This window comes from Armigeres subalbatus, chromosome 1, assembly GCF_024139115.2.
Source record: "Armigeres subalbatus isolate Guangzhou_Male chromosome 1, GZ_Asu_2, whole genome shotgun sequence".
Classification (NCBI taxonomy): domain Eukaryota; kingdom Metazoa; phylum Arthropoda; class Insecta; order Diptera; family Culicidae; genus Armigeres; species Armigeres subalbatus.
The window spans coordinates 278,323,951-278,346,298 of record NC_085139.1 but is presented as its reverse complement, the minus strand read 5'-3'; the positions used below and the strand labels follow the sequence as shown (position 1 = coordinate 278,346,298).

Genomic DNA, 22,348 nt, shown 5'->3' with positions numbered 1-22,348 from the left:
TCCTCGCTGTCTCCCTCTTAAAAGGCACAAAAGCCTCTTCCACGGCACGGCGATCAATTCCGATAATATCGATATCGTCCGCAAATCCCAGGAGCATATGCGATTTTGTAATAATGGTACCGCAGCCGAACTGGTTATTTGACCAAAAAGATTGTATGGCCTAACAGGTCATTTGGTTGAAAATGCCGTTTGGCCGAAAATGTCGTTCAAACGAATAGGTCATTTGATCGAAAATACCGTTTGGTAGACATGGTCATTTGTCAGAGAGAACCATGTGCTTTCTGCAAATTAGCCAAACATGAGTTTCTGCGAAATTACCTGTTTGGCCGAATGTTACTTTTGGCTGTTATTGCTATCAGCCAAATTACATTTTTGGACAAACCATTTTCGACCTGACAGTTTCAAATGGACGTTCAAATCGGCTTAATGGAATTTGGCAAGATGACTTTTGGATTAGAGGTCAGTATGTTCGATGTTTTTGACCATAGTTTGAGTCATTGACATTTTCCGTATGACCCGTCGGGCTAAATTACATTTTAGGCCAAATGCTCCCTTCTGTCAAACGATCATTTCAGCCAAACGGCATTTTCGGATTGTTGACCTATTCGGCAAAACGTCCTGTTAGTAATAACGGCTTTTTCGGCCAAATTATCAGTGAGACTGTATGTCGCTTTCGGCCAATGGAATTTCCCAATGACTTTTTATGGACAATACGAAGAATTTCCTGTAGAAATCCAAAGAAATTTAAAAATTCCCAACAATTTTCCGTTGAGATTCAAAGATTTTTTTTTTGCTGAAATCTACATTCTGAACAATCTTCCATGAAGATTCTGCAAAAAAATTTCCTTGGGAATTTCTCGTGAAAACTCCTTAGAGTCTCCCGCGGACATTCAGAAGTTTTTTTTTTGTTTTATCTTTAGCTATGCCAAACGAACCGTCTTAATTAATCTATGATGAAAAAGTCAACGTTGAAAAAATCTCCTCTACCAGTTGCAATCTCCTACAATTCTAATACAATAAGAATACAAAACAATCAGAGCCGTAGCGTGAAATTCCATTGCCCTTGGCAAAACCCTTGGCTTTTTTCACTAAGGAAAAAAATGTACAATATTTTACATTTGGATAACAATTTTAATTTCAGGAATTGTAGATTGCAGGAAATCTCCTAAGAATGTTGGAAATTTCGTGGAACGTTTAGACTATTCACAAAATATTCTACGGCCTTAGCAGAGCAAATCTGAGAAGAGTGACGGGGGTCAAAATAAAAAATATATCGCAATGCACTTTATAAATAATTCTTCAATTATTTCTGAAATTCCTCTGCACTCTATGTACGCATATGGTCAAAGCAGTATGGATTGCCAATTATCCATAAGATTCCTGAAAAACTCTTAAAATTTTAATTAATTCCCGTTTACGTACGTTTACGCAAATCAAAAGGAAAATGTATTTTCGTGAACCCACGCACTTGACCTAGTTGGGTCAATAAAATCCAACTCTAAAATGAGATGGTCAATGGTAAGAGTCGTTGTCGGAGCTAGTTGGATCACGAAAATCCCTTTGGCCGTACTCACCATCGGCCCTATTCGGATCAAGAAAAATTCAAAGCCGGTCGATGATTTAAAGGAATATTACTGGACTTAGTAACGTCAAAAAAAAATCCAACGTTAACGTAAGTAGACCGATGATAGGTTTAATAAACACTAAAAAAAATCGATGATAGGAATCACCACAATGCTGTTTGTTACTCGTCTCTATGGATGTTGTTAGTGGCCCAAATCGCCTTCGAACCTACCCCAACAAACATTGGAAGCTGGTAAAACATTAAACTATTTAGTTAAAAATAGGCTTCTTCAGCCAAAAAATTAGCAAATTCAGCTTAATTTGTTCGTTGAGACTAAGATCAAGAAAAATTCTACTCTGAAGTATGTCAATGGTTTGAAGACACCTGTTAGTTCAATAGCTTTTAGTTAAGAAGTGGGTCGGAGTCGATATTGGATTAAGTCGTATCAAGAAAACCCCAACTATTGAGTGAGTTGGTTGATGACCAAAATCGACATCGGACCAGCGCCGTAGCGTGGGGTTGGCCGGGTTGGCCCCCGCCAAGGGAGCCAGCCCTCAGGGGGCGCCAGAATCAAGAATCACGGTATGGGAAACAGAACAATTTTATTCGTTACATGGCCAAATAATAACAAACCGACCATAAAGTCTAAAGGTCTATGGCGGAGAAATTTCAAGAAATCTAATCTTTCTTCTATCTCAAATAAACAAGTTGAATGATTTGGTCTTAACTTTGACTGCCCTTTCGGTTTCTCTCCCTTTTGGAACCGTCTACAAGGGGCCAAGAAAAAGTCTAGAATACTTATACTTGTACTTATTCAAAAAGTTATTTGAAAATTGTAGATCGGATTGTTGCCATTTTCGGGCACAAACTGCCACAGGTGTTGACCAAAATTGTAAAAGACCTTTTGCGCTAATGACTTATATCGGGATGAGGTAAAGGTAAGGATGGTGTAGATTTAAACCAACTCTCATTTCATTCAGAAAAACTTCATTTAGTCCGAAAATATATCATCATGGACGCATTTGACCTGGCGGCATTTCGATAAGCAGTGATAATGTGCCTTGATTAAATGACTACAGATTATGGATCAACTGTGCGTTTGAATTATATTTATTGAACGGCTACTTAGTCTTGCAATTATTACAACGAGTTTTTTTTATTTACCCAACGTTTCAACACGGGGATGACTAATTTTGCAAATTAGTGTAAAAGTTCACAAAATTTAAAAACTTTCCAGGCACATACCGCCTAATAAAGCCCGTCCACGTTAAATTTCGGACACCCATCATCCAACGCGATTTTTAAACATTTTTACCAACCGCTAAGACGAACTATTTACATGACAGCTCAATCTATTCGCTTAACCGCTGCTTTCAGCATGTTTTAGCTCTCGTCCAAACTGATGAAATGGCGACAAATGGATTGCACATTATCTGACTGTCCGAAATTAAACGTGGACGGGCTTTATATTGCTTGTTATATGAAGCATCTTCAATCCACTAAACTTTTTAATCTTATTGTTCTACAAGATGAGCCAACATAGTGAAGAAAATCTCGTTAATAAAAATTCATAAAACTTTAAGGTGAGATTCAAAATGTTATTGGATTGTGAAACATTGCACCTTTTTCCTTAATACGAGAGGGGCGCCCAAAAAAGATTTCGCCAAGGGCGCCGGGAGTCCACGCTACGGCTCTGCATCGGACCTATTCGAATTAAAAAAAATCCTGTAATGGAGTGCGTTTGTCGGTAAATTGTAAGCCCTACTGGGCTCTGTAAATTGTTGAGTCAATTAAATATAATTCTAAATTGAGTGGGTTGGTGGTCGGAGTCGATTTCAGAAATAGCAGGAGTAGGAAAAAATACAACTTTGGACCAATATCTGATAGTTTTTAGGAAAAACCGTACTTAACAATCACGACAAAAAGACATTCTTCTCCAATCATACCAACCAACAACCAACCATTTCAAGCTTTTCAACTCTTATAGATTCCAATGAAGAAGTCAAAATCTATTACATAATATTCAATGGTTTTGCTTTTATTTTTCATCACTGTGCTAGAACAAGTTTCTGATTTGCGGTCGAAATGAACTTTTTCAAATCACATGAACATTTTATGAACAAGACAAGCGAAGAATACACAACAGCAACTCAAAAGGACCTTTCCATGGATATTCCGAACTTTTTCTTGAAGAAATTGAAAGAATTTCTTGTGAAAATCTTGAAGTGTTTTTTATATAAAATTCTGACAAATTGTTCGATAAAATAAAAAAAAAAATCTCAAAACAAAGTAGTTCCCGAAAATGATTTTCAAATAAATATATATATATATGTATAAGGAAGTTCATCAGATTTGTCCTGCGAAATTCAAAAGATTCTTGGAAATATCCCGAAAAATGCAAAAAAAAAAACTTGAGGAAACGTAATAAAAAAATCGCCACGCCGATTCACGGTTACAATGGCCTTCGGTGTAACGCCGAAAACGCCGCCGCCGGCGAATATCGGACCGGCGCACACCTCTAATCACCAGATAGTGGTCAGAGTCGATGTTAGCGCCACGTCGATAATGTCGGAGAAGTGCCGTCCATCAATCAGAACGTGGTCGATTTGTGATTCTGTCTGCAGTGGTGATCTGCAGGTGTACCGATGGAAACAACATGGAATTACTTTGTTGTTCGAAAAAGGCATGAAGAAGGTCATCGTTAAATAAATAAATTAACAAAGAATAATTTGAAAAGGATGTACACATCTGTTGACATCATATATTTCTAATCTAGAAGGATAAGGTATGCAATGTAAAATAGTTTACTCTCTTCTCTACAACTTCCTAACATTCCTAACAATACGCTTCCGTTCAAGTACAGTATGCTTCCCGTTTTAGTCTTTATTAGTTTCTGGTAAAAGGATGATAAACATACTAAACATTTGAAATAATTCTCACTCAGTTTACAAAGCCTGGTTCTTTCTTCTCTAAGTTTAAGTACCTAAAACTTGAGCCGGGCTCAAAGGACTCCTTGCGATATAAATTGTGTACTAAAAATTAGATTAAAAATATGAAATCATTATTTACTTTAAGTCGTTTCAATAGGTTGATCACCACAGACTTCTCCTCCTCTCCAGTTTTCCTCCATCTCTCTTCGTAGTAATTTCCTACACTAAATCCTCTTTATTTTTGGTCTTTCATCACATTTCATATACTACCATTTAACATTATTAAGATTTACAAAAAATATTATTGTTGTTCTTCTTGTGTAAGGCGCGAACATGTGACTTTCATTGTTACGTAGCAAAAAAAATGTTTTAAAAAAAACTTTAAATCAGCATCTCATCGTCGCTGTCCGATAGAACCGCCGTTGGATTCATCAGCAGGCTAGCCTCTTCATTGCTGGTGTGAACCTGAATGGGAGAATAATTCAAAAAATATTTAGTTTGAGTTTAAGCTTTCGATAACATTCGATTGACATCCTCTGTTAGTGTTTAGATTATGCTTGACAATTGACAACCACCGAGCAGGGCTACAAGTAACGATTAGTATCCAGGTTAGTTTATTAAAGCTAGGAAAAAACATATGACCTTTGGCGGGTTCATTGGCAATGCTGTGGAGCTACAGTGAAGAACGAAACACAGCAAACGAGTGCAGGTGCAACGGCAGGGATTGGAAACGAGCTAAAAATCGGCAGCCAAATTGTCCTAAAAGAACAATAAAGAAGAAATAAGTACAAACACAACTAAAACGAAGGTATGAAATGTGTACAAAAAGCATCGATGAGCAGTGGAAGCAGTAGTGATAAACTTCTAGGTCAATAGTAACCAGGATGATATTGGTTGAATTTCGCTTTTTGAAAGGCTTTGTAACAAAAAGTGTATTTTTGAATGCAACTTAGGAAAACAAACATCGGCAGCGTAAAAAAATCAATGGTGATTAGAAATAGTAATATAGTAACGTGAAAAACGATACTGAGGTCCGAAAACATGTGTTTTGAAGAGTAGACTATTTATAAAATATGCACAACTATCCACTGCCTACCGGTGAGAATCGAACTCACAACTCCCAGTACGCTAGACGGGTGCTGCACCACTATTTTTTCGGTCCTTCAGAATCGTTTTCACATTGTAAAAAGTAAGACGAAAGGCGATAACCTAAACTTGCAAAGCAATATAGTAACTTTTACTAGATTTCTCCATTTCTCCATTATCTCTTCCATATCGAGATGTGGCAAAAATATTTAATGTTACTTATTTAGATAAATAAACGACTCAATGTGACAAACTTAAAACTAAAGTAATAACATAAACTTTTATAAAACTTACTTTAATCTACCGGAAACAATCTACTTGTTGTGAAAAGTCACCCAAAAATATCTACCAAAACTATAACTTACCCTCGAATACTGCACCAGCACGTTTCGTCGGCGAAACAGCGACCGCAGCTGGTCACGCCGTTCCGGATTTCGTAACAGCAAGAAACCGCCAGCCCCGACCAGCGAGATCAGCGTCAACACGGCCAAGATGATACCTAGGGGCCGGGGAAGAGAAACGGGAAATTTTTGAAAACAATGACAAGACTGGTGAGACTGAGCAAAAGCAAAACCATAATCAAACTTCCATGTGACAGGGTTACACGACTAGGATGGCGGAGTCACAATGAAAACGACTCGAGCGAAATTAGATTTGTCTTTTTGTGGGATGTCATAACACTTGATTTGACCCGAGACGGTCCGAAATGGAATCGCATGGAAAATAGAAGGTCAATTACTCGTTGGAATGAATTAAAAATGAACTCGAAAATATTTGGGGTTTCGTTAAAACATTTTGATTCATAAAGAATCCGAAAAAAAATCTGTCATAAATCGAATTCGGATCTCATAAGAATTTATAAACTGCAGCATCCATGCGTGTGCAAATGTCCTCATGATAATGATTTTGCCCAACACAATCCGACATTTCGTAGTTTTTTTTTCGCGTTTTTGCAATGCATCTTAGGAAAAATCTATCCTTTGTCAACTTACCCAAGGTACCACTGTTGTCATCAGCACCGCTAGAAGTAGCGTCGTCTTTTGAGGCAGTGGGGTCACTGCTTGCAGGACTCGCCGTGGAGGTGGGTGTCACCACTTTGCTTGTGGGTTCCGATGGAGTGATCGTCGTCGTCGTCGTCGTTGCTGTAGTCGCATCAGCACCCGGTGAATTGCTGTCCGTTTCGTTGCTCGAAGCCCCAACAAAGGTACAAATATGCGGCGACAATTGAGTCAGCAGCAGGTGACAGTTGCTTTGCTGTAATGAAAGCGAAAAAAAGACGTCATTGAGAAAATTCCGCTAATGAACTGGTAACAGTCAGTTAATTGTCGAAATTTAGTCGAAGAGCATAACTGGCGCTTGTATGAATAAAAGTGATAGTTTGTATTTTGATTTTGAACGTGCAACGTCAAGTTCGGGCTGGTATCGAATGTTGGAACATCGGGTGGGCAACACGATTGAATCATGGGAAATGACCACAGAGCGTGATACGATTAGATAATAACTATTGTTTGAATGTCTGGTAATGGCAGCACGCTACAGCAACAATGGAAGACATTAATCTGATTTCGGGCAGAGAATTCGTAGATGAAGCCATTTGTTAGTCATGAATATATGTTGAAAAAAATTGGTATCCGAACACGACGGATGATTATGATCGAAATAAGTTACGAGTTGTTTTATATGCCAAGAAGAAAATTTATTTATTATTAATTTAAAACACCAATGGACCACCGACAGAAGCATTCCACCTTGGCGCTGTGGAGCAATTAAACACAGCGAACGTGATTTAATTTTAAACTGAATCGATTAAAATTTACTTTCTATCTAAAAACTGTGTCCCATCCCAAGAAGTTGAAGACTCAAGGAGTGGATGATGTGCCGCTTGACTATCTGTGAAGATACAAATATTTGCATATCTATACTTTCTCTCTACACAGATATTGGCACATTTCATTATAGCAAAAATCTTCGCTTGGAACACCGTTGGAACACCATTGCCACTGAGATCGATATCTCAGGGCCGAAGATTCCTGCTCCCGTTTTTGTTCTTATTTTTAAGCCATCTGTGTAGAATTTTATGGAACCGTCCCGAACAGTGGGACCCCCAGTCCCCCAGGAATGTCATAGTTCTCTACAGGTTTCATCCAGTCTCCACTCATATTCATCACTGGCCCATATTGAAAATATCGTGAGATAGGGATACGGCAGGTATTTCCGTCCATCGTCATAGGGGTAAAATCAATGAAAGCATCGTCATTTTGCTAGAACTCCACTATAGCAGAACGTTTCGCCTAAGCTTACGATTGGGTACGGATGAATTTGGCAAAAAAGCTTATATTTTATTGATATTTGAGACTATGACGATAAGAAGAAAATGCCTGCCTTAACCCTACTCAAGTGGCACATTAAATCGCCTGACTTGAATAACTTCAATCGTTTAAGTTTTTGCATATTCTTTTCTGCTACTAACTGCACGAATTCATACAATGCTAGCAGATTTAAAATTGCATCTAAAGATTTTGAAGGAGTGCTACGCATCGCTCCCGTTATAGCAATGGACACTAACCTTTGCAGTTTTGTCAACTTCTTCTGTGCAGTAGCCTCTTTTGTGTTTGGCCACCATACAAGAGCAGCATATGTCAGTTTTGGACGAATAATAGAAGTATAGATCCACTTTATCATTTTTGGTCTTAAGCCCCATATTCTTCCAAATGTTTTAGAGCAGCGGTTCTCAACCTTTTTCTTGAAAGGTACCCCTTCAAACTTTTGCATTAATTGAGGTACCCCCTCTTGGAAGTAGGCTTCCAAGCCTTTTGAAAGAATAATTCCGAGCCCTTTGAAGTGAGGCTTCCGAGCCTCTTGAAAGAAGCTTCTGAATCTCTCGAAAGTAGGCTTCCGCAGCTTTTGATAAAAGGCTTCTTAGTCTCTTGAATGGCGGCTTTTGAGCCACTTAAAAGAAGGCTTCCGTTGCATCTTGAAAGGACGCTTCTGAGCCTATTGATAGAAGAACTCCGAGCTTCTTGAAGGGAGGATTCCGAGGCTCTTGAAAGGAGGCTTTCAAGCCTCTTAAAATTAGCTTTCCGTGCTTTTTGACAGAAGGCTTCTGTTACTCTTAAAAAGAGGCTTCTGAGCCTCTTGAATCAAGAGCATTGAAAGCAGCTTCTGAATAGCTTAAACATATGCTCCCGCAACTATTGATAGTCAAACCTCTTGGCAGAAGCCGACCTTCCTTCCTAGCTTTTTGAAAAAAGGCTTCCTGTCCTCTCAAAAGAAGGCTTACGAGCCTCTTAAAAGCAGGCGTCCTGCCCTTTTGAAAGGAAACTTGAAAGGAGGCTTCCGAGCCTCATGAAAGGAGGCTTCCGAGCCTCTTGAAAGGAGGCTTCCGAGCCTCTTGAAAGGAGGCTTCCGAGCATCATGAAAGAAGGCTTCCGAGCCTCTTGAAAGGAGGCTTCCAAGCCTTTTGAAAGGAGGCTTCCAAGCCTTTTGAAAGGAGGCTTCCGAGCCTCTTGAAAGGAGGCTTCCGAGCCTCTTGAAAGGAGGCTTCCGAGCCTCTTGAAAGGAGGCTTCCGAGCCTCTTGAAAGGAGGCTTCCGAGCCTCTTGAAAGGAGGCTTCCGAGCCTCTTGAAAGGAGGCTTCCGAGCCTCTTGAAAGGAGGCTTCTGAGCCTCTTGAAAGGAGGCTTCTGAGCCTCTTGAAAGGAGGCTTCCTGAGCCTCTTGAAAGGAGGCTTCCTGAGCCTCTTGAAAGGAGGCTTCTGAGCCTCTTGAAAGGAGGCTTCTGAGCTCTTGAAAGGAGGCTTCTGAGCCTCTTGAAAGGAGGCTCTGAGCCTCTTGAAAGGAGGCTTCCTGAGCCTCTTGAAAGGAGGCTTCCGAGCCTCTTGAAAGGAGGCTTCCGAGCCTCTTGAAAGGAGGCTTCCGAGCCTCTTGAAAGGAGGCTTCCGAGCCTCTTGAAAGGAGGCTTCCGAGCCTCTTGAAAGGAGGCTTCCGAGCCTCTTGAAAGGAGGCTTCCGAGCCTCTTGAGCCTCTTGAAAGGAGGCTTCCGAGCCTCTTGAGCCTCTTGAAAGGAGGCTTCCGAGCCTCTTGAAAGGAGGCTTCCGAGCCTCTTGAGCCTCTTGAAAGGAGGCTTCCGAGCCTCTTGAAAGAAGGCTTCCGAGCCTCTTGAAAGAAGGCCTGAGCCTCTTGAAAGGAGGCGTTTGAGCCTTTTGAAATGAGGCTTCCGAGCCTCTTGAAAGGAGGCTTCCTGAGCCTCTTGAAAGGAGGCTTCTGAGCCTCTTGAAAGGAGGCCTGAGCCTCTTGAAAGGAGGCTTCCGAGCCTCTTGAAAGGAGGCTTCCGAGCCTCTTGAAAGGAGGCTTCCAGCCTCTTGAAAGGAGGCTTGAGCCTCTTGAAAGGAGGCTTGAGCCTCTTGAAAGGAGGCTTCCAGGCCTCTTGAAAGGAGGCTTCTGAGCCTCTTGAAAGGAGGCTTCCGAGCCTCTTGAAAGGAGGCTTCTGAGCCTCTTGAAAGGAGGCTTCCTGAGCCTCTTGAAAGGAGGCTTCTGAGCCTCTTGAAAGGAGGCTTCTGAGCCTCTTGAAAGGAGGCTTCCAGCCTCTTGAAAGGAGGCCTGAGCCTCTTGAAAGGAGGCTTCTGAGCCTCTTGAAAGGAGGCTTCCAGGCCTCTTGAAAGGAGGCTTCTGAGCCTCTTGAAAGGAGGCTTCTGAGCCTCTTGAAAGGAGGCTTCCAGCCTCTTGAAAGGAGGCTTGAGCCTCTTGAAAGGAGGCTCTGAGCCTCTTGAAAGGAGGCTTGAGCCTCTTGAAAGGAGGCTCTGAGCCTCTTGAAAGGAGGCTTCCTGAGCCTCTTGAAAGGAGGCTCTGAGCCTCTTGAAAGGAGGCTTCCTGAGCCTCTTGAAAGGAGGCTCTGAGCCTCTTGAAAGGAGGCCTGCTGAGCCTCTTGAAAGGAGGCTTCCGAGGCTCTGAGCCTCTTGAAAGGAGGCTTCCTGAGCCTCTTGAAAGGAGGCTTCAGGCCTCTTGAAAGGAGGCTTCAGGCCTCTTGAAAGGAGGCTTCAGGCCTCTTGAAAGGAGGCTTCGAGCCTCTTGAAAGGAGGCTCTGAACCTCTTGAAAGGAGGCTTCTGAACCTCTTGAAAGGAGGTTTCCAAACCTCTTGAAAGGAGGCTTCCAAACCTCTTGAAAAGAGGCTTCCAAACCTCTTGAAAAGAGGCTTCCAAGCCTCTTGAAAAGAGGCTTCCAAGCCTTTTGACAGGAGCCTTCCGAGCCGACAGGAGCCTTCTTGAAAGGAGGCTTTGGCGCCTCTTGAAAGGAGGGTTCTGAGCCTCTTGAAAGGAGGCTTCTGAGCCTCTTGAAAAGAGGCTTCTGAGTTTCTTGAAAGGAGGCTTCCGAGCCTCGTGAAAGGAGGCTTCCGAGCCTCTTGAAAGGAGGCTTCTGAGCCTCTTGAAAGGAGGCTTCCGAGCCTCTTGAAAGGAGGCTTCCGAGCCTCTTGAAAGGAGGCTTCCGAGCCTCTTGAAAGGAGGCTTCCGAGCCTCTTGAAAGGAGGCTTCCGAGCCTCTTGTAAGGAGGCACAGGCCTTCCCAAGTAACATTTTAAGATTTATCATGCTCTATAAGAGGTTTTCGTGACCAGTTGCTAATAAAACTAATAACTCCACCAAAACCTCTTCATAACATCATTAAGATAGCCTTCCGGCCTAATGGACCAATCTAGAAGAAGTTATTAAAACCGTATTAAGAGTAGTAATAAAACTGCAATAAAACATTTTATTGAATTTGTTGATACTCTATAAGAGGTTGTCGTGACCATTATAAGAGTAACAATAAAACTGTATAAATTTCATATCATATGGATTACATTTATTGTCATTCCATTGCCTTTGTTTTTATTTTCACTGGATTCAATGTCCCCTATGCAAAGCTGAACCGGCTTCATGATGCTGGGAAAGATGCGCCAACGCGTGATTGGGTGGCAGCCAATCAACGCAAGGATGTGCAAGCTGAGGATAAAAGGCCGTTTCTTCAACTATAGCATCATCAACGTGCACTGCCCACACGAAGGGAGATCCGACGACGAGAAAGAAGCGTTCTATGCGCAGCTGGAGCAGACATACGATGGATGCCCACAGCGGGACGTCCAAATCGTCATCGGTGACATGAACGCTCAGGTAGGAAGGGAGGAAATGTATAGACCGGTCATCGGACCGGTTAGTCTGCATACCGTATCGAACGACAACGGCCAACGATGCATAAACTTTGCAGCCTCCCGTGGAATGGTAGTCCGAAGCGCTTTCTTCCCCCGCAAGAATATCCACAAGGCTACATGGAAATCACCTAATCAAGTAACGGAAAACCAAATCGACCACGTTCTAATCGACGGTAAATTCTTCTCCGACATCACGAACGTACGCACTTACCGCAGTGCGAATATTGAATCCGACCACTACCTCGTTGCAGTATGCCTGCGCTCAAAACTCTCGACGGTGATCAATACGCGTCGGAGTCATCCGCCGCGGCTAAACATTGGGCGGCTACAAGACGGTAGGCTAGCCCAAGACTACGCGCAGCAGCTGGAAGTGGCACTCCCAACGGACTAGCAGCTAGGCGCAGCATCTCTTGAAGATGGCTGGAGAGATATTCGATCCGCCATTGGAAGCACCGCAACCGCTGCACTAGGCACGGTGGCTCCGGATCAGAGAAACGACTGGTATGATGGCGAATGTGAGCAGTTAGTTGAGGAGAAGAATGCAGCATGGGCGAGATTGCTGCAACACCGCACGAGGGCGAACGAGGCACGATACAAACGGGCGCGGTACAGACAAAATTCGATTTTCCGGAGGAAAAAGCGCCAGCAGGAAGATCGAGACCGTGAAGAGACGGCGGAACTGTACCGCGCTAATAACGCACGAAAGTTCCATGAGAAGTTGAACCGTTCACGTAAGGGCCACGTGCCACAGCCCGATATGTGTAAGGACATAAACGGGAACCTACTTACGAACGAGCGATGAAGCAGACAACGGTGGTAGTATGGTAATGAGGAAACCCAGGTGAAGATCTACCGGCTGAAAAACAACAAAGCCGCTGGAATTGACAAACTACCAGGAGAGCTTTTTAAATACTGTGGCGAGGCACTGGCTAGAGCGCTACACTGGATAATTACCAAGGTTTTGGAGGATGAGGTTCTGCCGCAGGAGTAGATGGAAGGTGTCGTGTGTCCCATTACCATCTACAAAAATGTCGATAAGCTGGATGGCAGCAACTACCGCGCAATCACATTGCTGAACGCCGCCTACAAGGTACATTCTCAAATTTTATGCCGCCGACTAACACCGAGTTCGTGGGGCAGTACCAGGCGGGATTTATTGGTGAGCCTTCTACCACAGACCAGGTGTTCGCCGTACGTCAGGTATTGCAGAAATGCCGCGAATACAACACATGCCCACACATCATCTATTTATCGACTTCAAAGCCGCATTTGATGCAATCGATCGGGACCAGCTATGGCAGCCAATGCACGTACACGGATTTCCGGGCAAACTGATACGATTGATCAAGGCGACGATGGATCGGGTGATGTGCGTAGTTCGAGTTTCAGGGGCATTCTCGAGTCCCTTCGAAACGCGCAGAGGGTTACGGCAAGGTGATGGTCTTTCGTGTCTGCTATTCAACATCGCTTTGGAGGGAATAATACAAAGGGCAGGGATTGACACGACTGGTACGATTTTCACAAAGTCCGTCCCGTTATTTGGTTTCGCCGACGACATTGATATTATGGCACGTAACTTTGAGAGGATGGAGGAAGCCTACATCAGACTAAAAAGCGAAGCTTAACAGAATGGACTATAGTCATCAACACGTCGAGGACGAAGGACATGATAGGAAGTGACTCAAGAGAGGACTATGCAAGCTACCCAGCACGAGTTTGTATTGGTGGTGACGAAATCGAGGTGGTTGAAGAATTTGTGCACTTGGGCTCACTGGTGACCTCCGATAACGAAACCAGCAGAGAAATTCGGAGACGCATCATGGCAGGAAATCGTACGAACTTTAAATTTGCGAAACGCTCCGATGAAATGAGTTCGCCGCCGTACCAAACTGACTATTTACAAAACGCTCATTATAACGGTAGCTCTCTACGAACACGAGACCTGGACGATGCTTGTGGAGGATCAACGCGCACTGTTAGTTTTCGTAAGGAAAGTGCTGTGTACTATCTATGGTGGGGTGCAGATGGCGGACGGTACGTGGAGGAGGCGAATGAATCACGAGTAGCATCAGCTGTTGAGAGAAACATCCACGAAAATCGGAAAACTGCAGGTGGAGGACGATTTGCGGACCCTGCGCAGACTGCGTGGTTGGCGACGTGCAGCCATGGATCGAGCTGAATGGAGAAGACTTTTATACATTGCACAGGCCACTCCGGCCTTAGTCTGATAATAAAAAAATAAAAGGGGAAGGGAGAGAGAAGGGAAATGAGAAGTGAAAAGTGGTAAGTGAAAAATAAGAAGTGAGAAGTGAGGAACAAGAATTGAGAAGTGGGAAGTGAAAAATAAAAAGTGAAAATTGAGGAGTGAAAAGTGAAAAGAAAGAAATGAGGAGTGAGAAAGAAGTAGTGAGAAGTGAGAAATAAAAGGTAATAAAAAGGGAAGTAAGAAATGAGAAGGAAGATAAGTGAAAGAAGAAAAAAGAATGAAAAAGAAAGAATAAAAAAACATAAAGAAGGTTAAAAGAAAACAGGAAGTAGAAGAAAGAAAAACAAATAGAAAGATTGAAGAAATAAGAATAAAAAAAGTAAAAAAGAAAAGAAATAGGAAAAAGGGAAAAAAGAAGAAGGAAAAGAAAAGGAAGAAAGAAGTAGAAAGTAGAATGAAGAAAAAACCAAGCAAGGAATTACAAAGAAATAAAGGAGAAGGAAGAAAGAAATAGGAATGAGGAAGAAAGAAAAATAAAGAATGAAGAAAACAGAAGCAGGAAGAAAGAAAATATAAAAAAGAAGGAAGGAGGAAAAGAAGGAAGAAGAAAAAAAAGATAAAAATTCAAAAGGATGAAGAATAAAATTCGCGTCGATGCCATGTTCTGCACGAAAAGCGTATAAATGCATGTTGTGCCGTCCATTTAACTTCGGTGATCAGCCACCAATTGATGATTCTCTCAAGGTGTATGGTCCACCTTTGTTCGGCCACCGCCACCTGGAACGACGGAAGCTAGTTGAAAGTTCCCGGTCTCTAACCACATTCAGTCGTGGAAGTCGTAAAAACAATTTTGTTAAATGACACTTGGCCGAATAACACGTTATGCCGAAAGCCATCTAGGCCATCAGCATTGAATAAAAACTGTTTCCGCCAGAATTGAATGTTCGGCGGAAACAGTTATTAGGCCGAAAAATTTCAACCGAACAAATAATTTAGCCGAATAGGTTTTCTACCCGTAGCATTAGCATTAGTTACGGTGTAATTCGTAGATTGGACACTAGTGATACTCATATTTTACGTTTGAGATCCTTATCTAAAATGCTATCAGGAAACAAGAAGGGGAGTGGCCCTTGTTCCAGTCCTAGACAAAAATAACAAAAGCATGAGGATTACTACTCCTGGCCACGCCCATTTATACCGTAACTTGGGAGAGGAAGGAAGAGTCGATGTGGTACTTACTTAACGAGAGGTCACCGACTTTGTGACATCCTCATATGTACTACGGAGTTGGATACTGAAGAAGATATTCGTTGGGTCAGGACTTGCCACACCACGTAAAGGTGTCTACCAAGTGTTACGGGTAGTCGTTAGCCCGAACGGGCCATATGACCAAAAATGCCGTTTGGTAGTATGGGCCATTTTGCCGAAAATGTCATTTATCAGACAAGTCATACTGCCATAATTGTCATTTGCCATACGGCTCATAATACTCAACATGTCGTTTGGCCGAAAATGACAAAAAAACATTCGACCAAACATAAGATCAACTAATGGCGTTACCGACTGGATTTGCTTCACTTATTCAAATTTTGGCAATCTCAGTCTGTGGATTTAACAACGATTTTTTGGTTACATTCCCGACGTTTCGGTCAATTGGTTTTGGCCTTTTTTCAAGGGTCGTCTATCGTTAGATTCGATTCTCCATTTTAGTTGTTCGGAGAGTTTTGCTATCATGCCAACAATTATGCTTTAATTTGTAATGTTATCACTGACACGACAACTGCGACGTCTATTTTAAAAAATGGTTGGCGTATCAAAGAAATGCCAAAACCAATCGGCCTAAACGTCGGGAACGTAAACAAACGAATCTGCGAGCGTTTATCCAGAATTACCAACTGTTCGTCCGAAATCAACTCAGCATGAAATCGACCAAGCGCATTCGCGCATCAGTTAAGTTGAAGATCAATTGAGTTTGAAATTCATCCACTTAACATTTTGGCCTTAGCCTGGGCCCAGGTCAAATGCCTATCGTCTTCCATTATTTCTTTATTGAGGCTTCGTCGCCACGAGCCCCTAGTACTGCCTTTGCTGCAATGTGCTGCTGGAATCCAGTCCAGTGCTTGTTTACTGTTTTCTTCTCCGAAAACGAAAGCGTCTATCGACGGTAGATGGTAAAGATGCTTTTGCACGTCATTAACGATTCAGTGTTCGTTTCTTACTTGAGGCGTGAATATGAAAGTTGTTTGTTAGCGTGCAACCCCTATTTGCATCGGAAAATAAGTAAATTGGATGACGGATTAGTACATGAGCCTTGGAAAGATCCATGCCACTATTTCTGGAAGTTGCTAGTATTCCAAAAGTAAAAGCATTAGGCCAGATGATATCTGATGAAACCAATTCTAGAAAATCATTTGTTCCTTTGCCTTAACGAAAACCGAATGAAATACTTGCAATCCAATAATCTCCTCATCTATGATAGCCTGCATTGCTATCAAACGCTGGTTTCCTTGGCTTTTGTACAGCTATTACATAGATATGTCACCATTCTAGTGGCACAACGTTGTGCGCCATAATCCTATAGAACAGTTCAAGTAATATTTTGTGTGATCAAGGATCAAAAATTGATTATCGAAATCGTGGTTCAACTAGTACATAATCTGGGCAGACCTTTTTTTTTCAAAATCAGAAACCCATCGATTGGAGTATACTTCACTCTCGTTGGAATCTACGGAGATTTTTATTTCTCTCAATTAACGTTTCAATGCATTGGGTAGTTCCGGTGAACATCGCGGCTATTTCTCGAACACAGCCTGAATCATTATGAAGCTTAAATTTATTCATCCATGTGTCACTATTCCACAGAAGGTAAGTGCGTGGCAGTCTGCACCTCTCAAAGCGCGCTCGGTGGCTTGCAGGTTTCGGTCCAGACCCACTGGTCCCAGCGGATGCAAGTCAGCGTGGCGGAATCGAACATTCCCTCGGTCGGGCAGCGTTGGGGTGTGGCTGGGGTGTTCAACGTCGTGCACTGCCAGTAGGCGGTGGGATCCCAGTTGTTGCGCCAGCGTCCTTGCGCCAGTTCGACGGTATTGCAGGCTGGTTGTCCGTTGCTGTCATCGCGAACGCACTGGCCAAGTGCGACGGCCACAAGGGCGAGGAAGACGATGATGGCTGATTAGAAGCGAGGAGAATCAGTATTACAAAAACATGTTTTAACGAAACTCTGCGGAGCACTTACTTTTCATTTTGTGAGGGCAAGGAAGAAAGTGAGGACTGTGTACCCAATTGAAGTGTTTTCAGGAATGATATCTTCTTCAGTGGAAGGATGTTTTATATCTATTGGTCATGGAGCGTTATCGGAAGCAACAATTCGCGAACAACATGTTTTGATACAACCCAGCTACAGAAGTGACAAAATGATTAGCGAACCGACTGTCTAAAACTTATTTGAGATAAGATTCTATGTTCGACCGCTAGCTGAAGCAGAATGTTGTTAGCGCACGCTGATAGCATAAAAAATATTGCAATCTGATGCAGCAAGGCACGTCATATATCCAAAAATAGTGAAAGTTGATGACGCATTTGATTTGTGGCTGTAATTTGTTAAACGGAGAGTAATATCAAATCACGGTTCATATTCTCCTTTCACTGGCATTCCATCACAAACAAGAACATAGCTGGTTTGCATCGAAGTTATTGAAAATTTCAACATTTTAAAATTGCAAGGTAAATAATCAATCTTGAATACAAGAATTCGTAGTATATCATGTGGCAACACTAATACTCTATACTCCTGGATAGTCGTGAAAATTTTACACTCGTAAATTTAACCATTTTTAGCAACACTTGTGGAAAATATATATCATTTATTAAGGATAATTCACACCTAACAACATCAGGAATCACACCCAACTACTTTCGGCATGGTGTGCTTTGCAAGAACGCATCTTCCCACTTTACTACGGGAGGCCCCAACGATATCGCGAGATCAAATTCCATTTCCTTACACGTGTCGCAAGGGAGACTTACACGCTGCTTGCAGTCGGTGATTGATTGAATGCCAATGACGAATTATTGAAACGTGTGTGTCTTTTTACAAGAAGATTCACAAATAGCGATAAATATTGTGAGGTTTCGGACGAGTAAATTATTGGCAAGCACTTCTAGGATAAGTTTATGGTGAACTACATCAAAAAGTAAATTCAATGTATGTATGTAAATCTCATATTTTCACCCTCTTATCACTTTTATTCTATTTTCTATTAATACTTTCTAATTGTTACTAGCAGTTTACTCGACTACTTGATGTTACTTAAGTAGAATTATGGTTTTTCCAATACAGTAAATCTTAGTTTCGGCACCTCAATGAGTAGCTTTGCTTGGTGAAGTGCAGTCTTGGAAATCGCACGCCAAGGCGCAACGTTAGCGTCGTTCCTATTTACAAAGCATCGAAAATTGCGTTGATGTGCCATGAGTTCTATGTTATATGTTGGAAAAGCCTATTTGAAGAATATGGTTGTATGTTTTGTATAGGGAGTGAGTGATAGTAATGGATCTTGTGCGTATAATGAGCAATGGTCGAAAAAATACGAAATTTGCCCAAAACTAATATCAATGCGTTTTTTACTAGATTATCTTATCTGGATGCCATAAAGAGGAAACAAAATGTTTTTAAGTAACATTTAGCCTATATTAGGGGATGTCTGGTCACTGCATACCAGAAAATAATATTTTTCGTTCGTTTTTTAAAATGAGTTTACATTTCCTTTGAGGCAATAAAACTCATGAACAGATTGACCGATTTGTAATATATGCTCACTAGTAGGTCTGATGGCACTCTAAATTGTCGTATGTACACATGAAGAACGGACCGGAACCATCGGCGAAGACCACTGCGACGAAAAGGGACTAGCGATTGGAAACTCGGTTCGTGGAACTGCAAATCTCTCAACTTCAGCGGGAGCACACGCATACTCGCCGATGTGCTCAAGGACCGTGGATTCGGCATCGTAGCGCTGCAGGAGGTTTGTTGGAAGGGATCAATGGTGCGAACGTTTAGAGGTAATCATACCATCTACCAGAGCTGCGGCAACACACACGAGCTGGGAACAGCTTTCATAGTGATGGGCGATATGCAAAGGCGCGTGATCGGGTGGTGGCCGATCAATGAAAGAATGTGCAGGTTGAGGATCAAAGGCCGGTTCTTCAACTTCAGCATAATCAACGTCCATAGCCCACACTCCGGAAGCACTGATGATGATAAGGACGCATTCTACGCGCAGCTGGAACGTGAGTACGACAGCTGCCCAAGCCACGACGTCAAAATCATCATAGGAGATTTGAACGCTCAGGTTGGCCAAGAGGAGGAGTTTAGACCGACTATTGGAAAGTTCAGCGCTCACCGGCTGACGAACGAAAACGGCCTACGACTAATTGATTTCGCCGCCTCCAAGAATATGGCCATTCGTAGCACCTACTTCCAACACAGCCTCCCGTATCGGTACACCTGGAGATCACCACTGCAGACAGAATCACAAATCGACCACGTTCTGATTGATGGACGGCATTTCTCCGACATTATCGACGTCAGGACATATCGTGGCGCTAACATCGACTCGGACCACTATCTGGTGATGGTTAAACTGCGCCCAAAACTATCCGTCATCAACAATGTTCGGTACCGACGACCGCCGCGGTACGACCTAGAACGACTGAAGCAACCTGATGTCGCCACTGCATACGCGCAGCATCTCGAGGCAGCGTTGCCGGAAGAGGGTGAGCTCGATGGGGCCTCTCTTGAGGACTGCTGGAGTACAGTTAAAGCAGCCATTAACGACGCAGCGGAGAACAACGTCGGGTATATGGGTCGAAGTCGACGGAACGATTGGTTCGACGAAGAGTGCAGACAGATTCTGGAGGAGAAGGACGCAGCGCGGGCGGTCGCGCTGCAGCAAGGTACCCGGCAGAACGTGGAACGTTATAGACGGAAGCGGAGACAGCAGACCCGCCTTTTTCAGGAGAAGAAACGCCGCCTGGAAGAAGCGGAGTGCGAGGAGATGGAACAGCTGTGCCGTTCTCAAGAAACACGCAAGTTCTATCAGAAGCTCAACGCATCCCGCAAAGGCTTCGTGCCGCGAGCCGAAATGTGCCGGGATAAGGATGGGAGCATCTTGACGGACGAACGTGTGGTGATCGAAAGGTGGAAGCAGCACTACGAGGAACATCTGAATGGCGCTGAGAGTACAGGCAGTGAAAGTCAAGGCAGCGGAGGAGATGACTACGTCAGTTCAGCGGACGATGGAAGCCAACCAGCCCCCACCTTGAGGGAAGTTAAAGATGCCATTCAACAGCTAAAGACCAATAGAGCAGCTGGTAAGGATGGTATCGGAGCTGAGCTCATCAAGATGGGCCCGGAAAAGCTGGCCACTTGCCTGCACATACTGATAGTCAGAATCTGGGAAACCGAACAGCTACCGGAGGAGTGGAAGGAAGGGGTTATATGCCCCATCTACAAGAAAGGCGACAAACTGGAGTGTGAGAACTTTCGAGCGATCACCATCCTTAATGCCGCCTACAAAGTGATATCCCAGATCATCTTCCGTCGTCTGTCACCATTAGTGAACGAGTTCGTGGGAAGTTATCAAGCCGGCTTCGTTGACGGCCGCTCGACAACGGACCAGATCTTTACTGTACGCCAAATCCTTCAAAATGCCGTGAATACCAGGTCCCAACGCACCATCTGTTCGTTGATTTCAAGGCGGCATACGACAGTATAGACCGCGTAGAGCTATGGAAAATTATGGACGAGAACAGCTTCCCGGGGAAGCTTACCAGACTGATCAAAGCAACGGTGGATGGTGTGCAAAACTGTGTGAAGATTTCGGGCGAACACTCCAGTTCGTTCGAATCGCGCCGGGGACTAAGACAAGGTGATGGACTTTCGTGCCTGTTGTTCAACATTGCGCTAGAAGGTGTCATGCGGAGAGCCGGGTGTAACAGCCGGGGTACGATTTTCAACAGATCCAGTCAATTTATTTGCTTCGCGGATGACATGGACATTGTCGGCCGAACATTTGCAAAGGTGGCAGAACTGTACACCCGCCTGAAACGTGAAGCAGCAAAAGTTGGACTGGTGGTGAATGCGTCAAAGACAAAGTACATGCTTGTGGGCGGAACCGAGCGCGACAGGGCCCGCCTGGGAAGCAGTGTTACGATAGACGGGGATACCTTCGAGGTGGTCGAGGAATTCGTCTACCTCGGATCCTTGCTAACGGCTGACAACAACGTTAGTCGTGAAATACGAAGGCGCATCATCTGTGGAAGTCGGGCCTACTACGGGCTCCAGAAGAAACTGCGGTCGAAAAAGATTCGCCACCGCACCAAATGTGTCATGTACAAGACGCTTATAAGACCGGTTGTCCTCTACGGTCATGAAACATGGACAATGCTCGAGGAGGACTTGCAAGCACTCGGAGTATTCGAGAGACGGGTGCTTAGGACCATCTTTGGCGGTGTGCAAGAAGACGGTGTGTGGCGGCGAAGAATGAACCATGAGCTCGCCCAACTCTACGGCGAACCCAGTATCCAGAAGGTAGCTAAAGCCGGAAGGGTACGATGGGCAGGACATGTTGCAAGAATGCCGGACAGCAACCCTGCAAAGATGGTGTTCGCTTCCGATCCGGCAGGTACGAGACGGCGTGGAGCGCAGCGAGCGAGATGGGCAGACCAGGTGCAGAACGACTTGGCGAGCGTGGGGCGTATCCGAGGATGGAGAGATGCGGCCTCGAACCGTGCATTGTGGCGTCAAATTGTTGATTCAGTGTTATCTGTTTAGATGTTAACTAAATAAATGAAAATGAAATGAACACATGAAGAAGCGGCGACAAGATACTTTTTTTGTTTGTATCGCCGAATTTTCAAAAATTTTCAATCACGTGACTAAGAAAAAATGCAATTTTTATGACTGTAAGGGTTGCTTAAAAAAGTTTTAGTATTAGTATTTAAGTTGCTAATAGCATTGTTTGATGAAGCTAAACACTCAATCAAGTTTTATCATCTTGATCGTTGAGACAGTAATCAAATGTCAAGAAAACGAGGTGGCTGAGGTACTCCAGAACGTTTAATTTTGTTGAATATGAGATGTTCCACGTACTCGAAAACATTCCCGAGTTCAGCTCTTGGTATCTGCCAGATCAATCAAGGCTCTTGCAACATTCTAATTTTCGGCATATACCCCATGGTGTTCATCGAACTAAAAACAAAGGATTCTAATTTCCATGAACATAAGATTTTCAAGGGGTCTCCATCTTTGCGACACAAGCGTAGGCCAATCCGGATACGGCAAGTTCGATTATCGGTCTGGTCTAGGATGATTTCGGGTGGGA

The 22,348-nt window shown here is 43.4% G+C and overlaps 2 protein-coding genes across 12 annotated transcripts in view; both read right to left on the bottom strand.

The window, feature by feature from the left end:
* Positions 1–4,289: 4,289 nt before the first annotated feature.
* LOC134207634 (cation-independent mannose-6-phosphate receptor) overlaps positions 4,290–22,348 on the bottom strand; it is a 614,852-nt gene continuing 596,793 nt past the window's right edge. For 10 of the 11 annotated variants that reach the window (XM_062683380.1, XM_062683378.1, XM_062683384.1 and 7 more), the window contains 3 exons: positions 6,573–6,834; positions 5,946–6,079; positions 4,290–4,959 (listed from right to left, as the gene is read on the bottom strand). In XM_062683380.1, the coding sequence (XP_062539364.1) occupies positions 4,876–4,959; positions 5,946–6,079; positions 6,573–6,834 (480 nt within the window). In that variant the 3' untranslated portion in view covers positions 4,290–4,875. Of the gene's footprint in view, positions 4,960–5,136; positions 5,254–5,945; positions 6,080–6,572; positions 6,835–22,348 lie in introns of all 11 variants that reach the window. The other variant, XR_009978391.1, reaches the window with a different exon arrangement.
* LOC134214737 (uncharacterized) lies at positions 16,671–17,288 on the bottom strand. Its single transcript, XM_062694063.1, has 2 exons — positions 17,203–17,288; positions 16,671–17,135 (listed from the first exon to the last, which is right to left on the bottom strand). The coding sequence occupies exons 1-2, from the start codon at positions 17,207–17,209 to the stop codon at positions 16,858–16,860; spliced, it is 285 nt and encodes a 94-aa protein (XP_062550047.1). The 5' UTR covers positions 17,210–17,288; the 3' UTR covers positions 16,671–16,857.